We start from the raw sequence: 9,070 nt of genomic DNA, 5'->3' as shown, positions 1-9,070 counted from the left end.
CTCCAGTCTGGGCGGCAGAGTGAGACTCCCATTCAAAAAAAAAAAAGACAATAAGGTGGGTGGCAATTCTAGTTTCAAGCACTAGCTGCTGACTCGGGCTAAAAAGGCAGAAGGAAGTTTGCTGAAACCATCTCAGGCAGTCCACAGGACTTCCAGGGGGTGGAGAACATCAGCTCAAGGCTGGACCAGAATGACCCCATGGTCTGTGTCGGTCTTCCCCCATCAGGAAAGCGCCCTGCTTGCTGCAGCCCCTTCAAGCACTGGAGAAAGCCACCACAACCCCTTTCTCCCATCCAGGCGCCGCCCAGGCCCAGTTTTTCCTAGCTTCCAACATGGAGCACGTTCAAGCTGGCATGGCCATAGACGGCACTGGGGGTTTTTTAGGCCAGGACTGCGAGGCCTAAAGGCAGGCTGCGTCTGCCACTACCTTTGACAGCGAAATGGATTCTGCACGTGTCTCCTTCCTGGAAATCCTAGTCTCGCACCTAAGATGAGCCTGACTGGTAAACCCGGGTCCCAGGCTTATGCTCTGGATGCAAGGCAGTCCCCTGCATTTTGGGGAGGCTCTACTTGGACTTCCCAAAAATGAAGGGTAGAAGCTACCCCCAAATCACATGGGTATTCAGTAGTGCTGGGCAGCCAGAAAACAGAATGCCTGCGAAGGGCAGTATAAAAGAGAAAACTAGACAGAGGAGAGAAAATATTTGCAACAAGTATGACAAAAACAAGAGGAAATTGACATCCTCGGTGGTTAAAAAAAGCTTGACGTTCACAATAAAAACAAGCAACCAATTTAGAGCTGATCAAAGGATACAAACAGGCATGTACAAAAATACAAACAGCCCACAAACATATGAAAGGATGCTCAACTTCAAGAGCAGTGAAAGAAAAGAAAACGAAATCCAGGCGATACCACTTTGACCCACCATACTGCCCAGATTGAAAAAGAATGGCAACTCATTCTTTTTAAAGCGTGAGCGCCTGAAGAAGCGTGCTTCACAAGCCGATGGCAGAAGTGTGAATCTTATAATCTTTGGCGAAAGGAATGTACTCCTATCTTGAACGACAAAAACACGCACATGTTGTGCTCTAACTTGTGCTCTAACACACTCTACTTCTGGCGTCTGAAACCACCAGTAGATAAGATTCATGTGTAAGGAGGTTTTTTCATAGTATTGTTTGTAGCGTCAAAACCTGGAAACTGCCATGTCCATCAATAGAATAAGAGTTGAATAACATCTATATCAGGCAGCATGCAGCTCCTGGAAAGAAAGTTTTAGAGTGTAAACTCCGTAGGAGTTGGGGTCTTGCTTTTCTTAGTCACTGCCACAGAATACGGTCAGACATTTAGCAGCTACTAAGTAAATATCCCCCTAATGAGTTTTGACCTTGAGGCAAAACCATATTTTCTTTTCTTTTTTTGAGTTGGAATCTCACTCTGTCACCCAGGCTGGAGTGCAGTGACATGCTCGCAGCCACCTCAGCCTCCACCGGCTGGGATCAGGTGATCCTTTCATTTCAGCCTTCCAAGTAGCTGGAACTACAGGCAGGCAGCACCATGCCCGGCTAATTTGTTTTCTGGGTTGGTCTCACTCTGTCACCCGGGCTGGAGAGTTGTGGCATGCTCATGGCCACTGCAGTCTTGACCTGCTGGGCTCAGGTGATCCTCCTGCCTCAGACTTCCAAGTAGCTAGAACTACAGGTGCATGCCACCATGCCTGGCTAATTTTTTGATTTACTGTAGAGATGAGGTCTTGCCAAGTTCCACAGGCTGGTCTTGAACCCATGGGCTCAGGCAATCCTCTCATCTTGGCCTCCCAAAGTGCTGGTATTTTAGGTATGAGCCACTACGCCTGGTCTAGTTTTTTGGTTTATTGTAGAGATGAGGTCTCACCAAGTTGCCCAGGCTGGTCTCGAACCCGTGGGCTCAGGCAATCCTCTCACCTCGGCCTCAAACCATATTTTCAATCAAAAAAGGTAATTTAAGAGTAATGTGCATGAGAAAACAAAACCAGGTGAAACCTCTACGCCAGCGGTCCCCGAACTTTTGGAATCAGGGACCAGTTCTGTGGAAGGCCATTTTCCCACGGATGGGTAGGTGGGGGGCGTGGGATGTGCAGTCCAACCTCCCTGCTCAAGTTCGTCTGTGTTCGCAGCCGCTCCCCAGCACGAGCATCCCCGTCTCGGCTCCACTCAGATCTCACAGGGAGCGGCAACCTGGATCCTTCGCGTGCACAGTTCTCAACAGGGTTCGCTCCCAGGAGCATCTAGCCCTGTGGTCTTGCATGGGATGGCGAGTGGCTGTAAATACAGACGCAGCTTTGCTCCGCTGCCTGCTGTGCGGCCTGGCTCCTAACAGGCCATGGCCTGGGACCGGTCCACAGCCCAGGGGACGACCCTGCTCTACACGCTTTTGTGAGCACAGAGGTGAGCATGGAAGCTGGCTCAAACTAGTGACTCACTCGTGGTGGTTACAGACCTGTGGCCAGAGGGGGGTCGAGGGGCAGAGGGTGGGATTAGATTGGGAGAAAGATGAGTGACTTTTATGAATGGCTCTTTGTTTGAATTGTTATGATAAATATCTTCCTTTTTTCGTTATCTTCACGTGATCCCTCTTTTCCTGCATAGGAATCTAAGCTTGAGAGGAATCTAAGCTCTCCCTTCTCTTATCAAACACTCATTCCTCTGTACCTGGCTTGTGCTCCCATCACTTAACTTACAGAACTCCTGACTTCCTGATTCCAAAATCCAGTGGGCATCTGCCTGCCCTTATGAAATATAGACTAAAAGGGGAGACAGTAACATGCCATGAGTATTACAAAAAGGGCAGATGCCATCAGGGTAGACAGTGGGGCTGGGCGTGGTGACTCACGCCTGTAACCCCAGCACTTTGGGAGGCAGAGGTGAGAGGACTGCCTGAGTCCATGGGTTCAAGACCAGCCTGGCCAACTTGGCAAGACCTCATCTCTACAATAAATCACAAAATTAGCCAGGTGTGGTAGCACCCACCCATAGTTCCAGCTACTTGGAAGGCCAAGGTGGAAGGATCACCTGAGCCCAGCAGGTTGAGGCTGCAGTGGCCATGAGCATGCCACTGCACTCCAGCCTGGGCAACAGAGTGAGACCCCGACTACAAACATGCAGAACTACCTAACAGTGTGGGAAGAGAGGATAGTGTAGAAAGAACACTGAGGCCTAGATCTGAAAGGTGAGCAAGAGTCAGCCGGGCAGAGGGGCACGCATGCTGGTCACTGTGTCACAACTGACCCCCCCCTTCCAAAAGAGACCCGATTGGTAGCACTTGCCAATCTCCATGGTGGGTTTCAAGCTGCCAACAGTTTCACAACCAGCAAACAAAGATTCCTGGAAACTTAGCAGTCAGGCTCTCCTGTGTCACTGGAAAGACCGTTTTTCAGGGAGAGCCATGGCAAGTTCGAAGGCTGTGAGGTGAGAAAGGATGGACGCACCACTCAAGGCAAGTGAAGAAGGTCAGCGACCCCCAGGAGCTGGGGTCAGATGAGGCTGGGACTTCAACTCGGCCTGGAGTCAAGTGAAAAACGGTAATCTTGATCTAAAATCGATCTGCATATCAGTCAGTACAGCAAGTCCCCTACATATGAACGAGTTCCATTCCTGATAGTGAGTTCCTGAGTCCAACAAAGTTCGCCTATATAGCCTAACACAACCAGCTATATAGTACTGTACTTTGATAGGTCTATAACACTTTTCACACAAATAATACATTTTAAAAACACAAAAAATAAAGAAAGCACTTTAAATCTCACAGTACAGTACCTTGAAAAGAACTGCAATTCACATCAGACACATGAAATAACTTTTGCGACTGGACATGCAAATGCATGTTCACATCTTTGAAGGTTTGCAACTTGAAGGTTTGTATGTAGGGGACTTACTGTATTTTGATTGAAAGGCAGAAGGAAGACAGTGAAGGGTTTTAAGCAGAGGAAAGAGTGAGTAGAATCTTTTTTTTTTTGAGTTGGAATCTCACTCTGTCACCCAGGCTGGAGTACAGTGGCATGCTCATGGCCACCCCAGTGTCGACTCACTGGATTCCAGAGATCTTTCTGCCTCAGCCTTCCAAGTAGCCAGAACTCCAGGCACGCACTACCATGCCCAGCTAATTTTTTAAATTCATGGTAGAGATGAAGTCTCACCAAGTTGCCCAGGCTGTTCTTGAACCTGTGGGTTCAGGCAATCCCCTCACCTCGGCCTCCCAAAGTGCTGGGCTGACAGGCTTGAGCCACCACGCCCGGCCTAGAATCTTATTTTTTTAACGTCCATTCTGGCCGCAGTGTGGAGAATGAACTGCAGGGCTGCAAAGACGGGTCAGGAGGAGGCTTACTGTTGCCGCCCTGGACGTGCTGCTATTCCCATCAGCCAAGGTGCGAGCCTGAGGGGAGGGAGGGAGGGAGGCAGATGCACTAGAAGAAGGAACGAAGGGAGGACGGGGAATCCACCCCGGGATTTTTCTCCACGAAAGACTGAGCAGACTAAGTACGTTTGATGGGAAGGGGAAGGGCGAAGAGGGCAGTGTGTGAGCTGAGGATTATTTGTGAAGCACCTTGTATATGAGAGGATGCCATGCAAGACAAAGTCTCGGTTCTCATACAGTTCACATCCGAGTGGTGGAGAATAAGTGTCAACATATTTTTTAAAAAGGGACTGTACATACCCCATTATAAAGTAAATTTTCCCCAAAATTATTCCTCAGGAAAAAGGAAGCTGACTTATAACTTTTTGACGTCTTTTAAATTAAAGAGTATTCATGCAAGTATGTTAATCTAAATAATGGTACTTTTTGAAAAAAAACACAAAAGTTGGAATTAACCTCAATTAATACTAGTTTTGAATACCTTTTAGGCCTTCTGAAACAATCACTTAAAATGAGAGAAATCTAATTCAGATTTAGTAATTATTCCTGGGGGGCTCTTAACTCAACAATTACATTTTAGATGTCATTATAAATGGACACAGAGCAACTGACCTAGAGCCAAAGGAAATAAGTCTTTATAAAGGCCCTTAAATAAGGCAATGAACGTTACACTATTGAACTTACAATTATATGTGACTAAAATGGATTTCTTAAAATGTCTTACTACATGCAAATGGTATTTTTGGTTTGTCATAGAATTTCCAGTGAGTGGCCCATGCCTGTAATCCCAGAACCTTGGGAGGCTGAGGTAGGATAATTGCTTAAGCCTAGAAGTTTGAGATCAGCCTGGGCAAAATAGTGAGACCTTGTCTCCACAAAAAGTTAAAAAATTAGGCAGGCGCTGTCTCAAAAAAAAAAAAAAAAAAAAAAAAAAATTCCAGTGCACATTAGAAAGGATTCTGTGTATCTGAATTTATGCAAAGCTGCTGTGGTTTGAAAAAATATTAGATCACTCAAACTAATTTCAGTAATAACAAAGATAATAATAGTGTCAAAATGCATGTGGAGATTTTAAATAAATGTGTTTCATAAAATGTAAAAGTGGAAGATGACAGTATTTCTACTTGGAATTATTTTTTATTTATTATATCCAGAATATACACTGGAAGATAGTATTTCTAAATTAATATATCAGACTATGTCATCTATCCAGCAGACTGCTGGTTTCTGATCTCATATCAAGTCTCTCTCCCTTACGGAATCCAGTGTGACGTGGGACCGCCATGTGCCCAGCCAAGCGTGCATTTCCAGGCCTCCTGGGATGAGGTCACAGCCCAAGCTCTGATCACGAGATGTAAGCAGAAATGCTGTGCAGGCCTCCAGGAAAGCTCTGTCAATAAGGGGCTTCCTTGCAGTTGTGGATGTGGAAAATGCTCATCGTCCCTGGTCCCATGGGAGGACGGCAACACTGTGTCTTGAGACCAGAGCGCTCTCTCGAGACACAAGGTCAGATGTAATGATGCACCGTTCTGGAACATGGCCACCTGAACGTCCCTCAGACTCGCCATCCTTAGGCTGAACTCATTCCCTCGGTGATTCTCCAGCAATTTCTTTCTTTCTGTCTGTCTGTCTGTCTATCTATCTATCTATCTATCTATCTATCTATCTATCTATCTGTCTGTCTCACTCTGTCACCCAGGCTGGGCTCTGGCGATCCCTCTGCCTCAGCCTTCCAAGGAACTGGAACCACAGGCACGTGCCTCCACGCCCGACTAACTTTTCGATTTATTGTAGAGACGAGGTCTGCCCTGTTGCTCAGCCTGGTCTCGAATCCCTGAATTCAGGCAATCCTCTCATCTCCACCTCCCAAAGTGCTGGGGTTACAGGCATGAGCCACCATGCCCGGCCCTCCTCAGCAATTTCTATGCACTTAATGGCACCATCATCCACTCCAGCCAACAAAGCCAGGAACTTGGGAGTCATGTCTCCTCTCCCTCATTCTCAGTGTCTTATCAATCTCTAAACCTTTCTCCCAGATGCCTCTCTGGGCCATACTGGTGCTACCGTCTTAACTCAGGACATCACCTCATACTGTTCTGAGGATAATAGTTTCCAGGGCAGTGTCACTGTTTCCCGACTCTATCCTAAGAGCCCACCTCCACCCTTCTGCCCAGGTGACCTCAACGTTTAAAATTTTATTTTTTATTATTATTCTTGGTAGGAATCTCACTCAGTCGCCTAGTCTGGAGGGCAGTGGTTCATTGCAGCCTTGACTTCCTGGGCTTGGGCAACCTTCTGCCTCAACCTCCCAGGTAGCTGGGACTACAGGCTTGCGCCACCGTGCCCTGGATAATGCATTTTTTTTTATACAGATGGGTCTCACGATTGTTGCCCAGGCTGTTAAAATTCCTGGGCTCAAGCGATCCTCCAGCCTCAGCCTCTCAAAGGGCTGAGATTACGGGCATGAGCCACCATGACCAGCCAGATTTAAAATTTTTTGTTTTTTGAGTCAGAGTTTCACTCCACTGCCCAGGTTGGAGTGCAGTGTCACACTCACGGTCACCCCAGCATCGACCTGCTGGGCTCTGGTGATCCTTCTGCCGCAGCCTTCCAAGTAGCTGGAACTACAGACGTGTGTTACCATGCCCAGCTAATTTTTTGACTTATTGTAGAGAGGAGGTCTCGCCAAGTTGCCCGGGCTGGTCTCAAATTCTTGGGCTCAGACAATCCTGTCGCCTCAGCCTCCCAAAGTGCTGGGATGACAGGCGTGAGTCACCACATCCGGTTGTCCTATCCCCTCTAAACCTCTGACCACCTCAGTAAAACATGGTCACATCCTCTTCTGTGCCACCAAAGCGCCTTGTAACACCTGTGGGATGCGCTATACCACATCTATCCCTGAAATGTAATCTTCGGCCTGTTTCACTCTCTTTACCTGTGTCTATTTCATCTCTACAGACCTGGGAACTAAAGAAAGGTTTGCTGGGGCCAGGCTCGGTGGCTCGGCCTGTAATCCCAGCACTTTGGGAGGCCGAGGTGAATGGATTGCCTGAGCCCGTGGGTTTGAGACCAGCTCGGGCAACTTGGCGAGACCTTGTCTCTACAATAAATCAAAAAATGAGCTGGGCTTGGTGGCACGTGCCTGTAGTTCCGGCTACTTGGAAGGCCGAAGCAGAGGGATCCCCGGAGTCCAGCAGGTCGAGGCTGCGGTGGCCGGGAGCGTGCCACTGCACTCCAGCCTGGGTGACAGACTCCAACTCAAAACAAAAAAAAGAAATGTTTGTCAGATAAATGTTTCCTTCCTTCAACCCATTCACCATCTCACAAATGAACTTTTGGAACACAATTTGCTTTCAAATTGAAAGGGAAAAGTCTAAATCTGGTAGTGTAAGCAATACCCTCGACTCCATTGAGTCTTTGCAGGAGAAACACGATGGAATTTAGAGTCAAAATGTCTGAGTTCAATTCTACCCTTTGCTGGGGATTCTTGCACAAATTACTAAAGCTTTCTGAATTTTAGTTTCCTCAGTGCCGAAAGTGAAATCTGGGCACACAGAGATCATTATTGCTATAGAAAAAGTACTTTTTAAGACCATGTGTGGTAGCTCACACCTGTAATCCCAGCACTTTAGGAGGTGGACGCAAGAGGATTGCCTGAGCCTAGGGGTTTGAGTCCAGCCTGGGCAATTTGGTGAGACTTCATCCCTACGATAAATCAAAAAATTTCTGGGCGTGGTGGTGTGACTGTAATTCCAGCTGCTTGGAAGGCTTAGGTGGTGGGATCGCCTGAGTCCAGCGGGTTGAGGCTGTGGTGGCCTTGATTGTGCCACCGCACTGCAGCCTAGGTGACAGAGTGAGACTCTGAAGGAAAAGACTTTTCAAATATTCTAACAGCACTTACTGTGAGGTATTTGGCTAAATATTTTACATACAGTATTTCATTTAATCTTCACAACAATCCCATTATGTACCTAGTGTTACCTTCATATCCCAACACTTATTTCATTTATTATTTTTTTGGAGACGGAATCTCGTCCTGTTGCCCAGGCTGGAGTGCCGTGGCGCGGTCGTGGCCGCTGGAGCCTCCAACTCCCGGGCTCAAGCGATCCTCCGGCCTCAGCCTCCCGTGTAGCCGGCATTACAGGCGTGCCCCACCATGCCCGGCTAATTTTTATCTCTGTGTTACAGACGGGGTCTGGCTGTGTTTCCCAGGCTGTGGTCGCAAGCATCCGTGCCGACGGCGGGAGGTAAGTGCAAAGCCCGCAGAGCCCCCCGGAGCCCCCCGCCCCCATACCCACCATGACGAACTCGTCCTTCCGATAGGCCTGGAAGGTCTGGTCGAACCCGAACGCCTGCGCCTTGATTCTGCCCAGCATGGACCTGGGCGGGGAGGAAGAGCCGTGGGCCTGGGCGGCCCCGCGCGCCCCCCGCCGCACGCCCCCCCGTGCCCCGGCCGCCCCCCGGCCGCCGCCCGGCCCGCCGCCGCGGGCTCACTCGCGCCGGGCTCCGGGCCCTCACCACTGGCGGAGCCGGCCGGCGGTCTCCGGGGCGCTCAGGGACGGGAAGGGCCGCTGGGGCAGGAACCTGAAGCTGTAGCCGCGCAGGCCCCCGGGCTCCCCCGCCGCCATCGCGCTCCCGGCCCGGCGGGGTGGAGGGACGCGCGGTTTCCAGGGAGAC

At 49.1% G+C, this 9,070-nt stretch overlaps 1 protein-coding gene across 1 annotated transcript in view; it reads right to left on the bottom strand.

The window, feature by feature from the left end:
• The window catches only part of CUNH11orf70 (chromosome unknown C11orf70 homolog), a 35,868-nt gene extending 26,826 nt beyond the window's left edge, over nt 1-9,042 (bottom strand). The window contains exons 1-2 of the mRNA XM_008058345.1: nt 8,912-9,042; nt 8,692-8,773 (exon numbers count right to left, since the gene is read on the bottom strand). Coding sequence (XP_008056536.1) covers nt 8,692-8,773; nt 8,912-9,021 — 192 coding nt within the window. The 5' untranslated portion in view covers nt 9,022-9,042. The remainder of the gene's footprint in view (nt 1-8,691; nt 8,774-8,911) is intronic.
• Between the last annotated feature and the right edge of the window lie 28 nt (nt 9,043-9,070).

The sequence above is a fragment of the Carlito syrichta genome, unplaced genomic scaffold, assembly GCF_000164805.1.
Source record: "Carlito syrichta isolate Samal-C Ts95f unplaced genomic scaffold, Tarsius_syrichta-2.0.1 Scaffold89709, whole genome shotgun sequence".
Lineage (NCBI taxonomy): Eukaryota > Metazoa > Chordata > Mammalia > Primates > Tarsiidae > Carlito > Carlito syrichta.
This window is presented reverse-complemented; position numbering and strand designations above follow the sequence as displayed.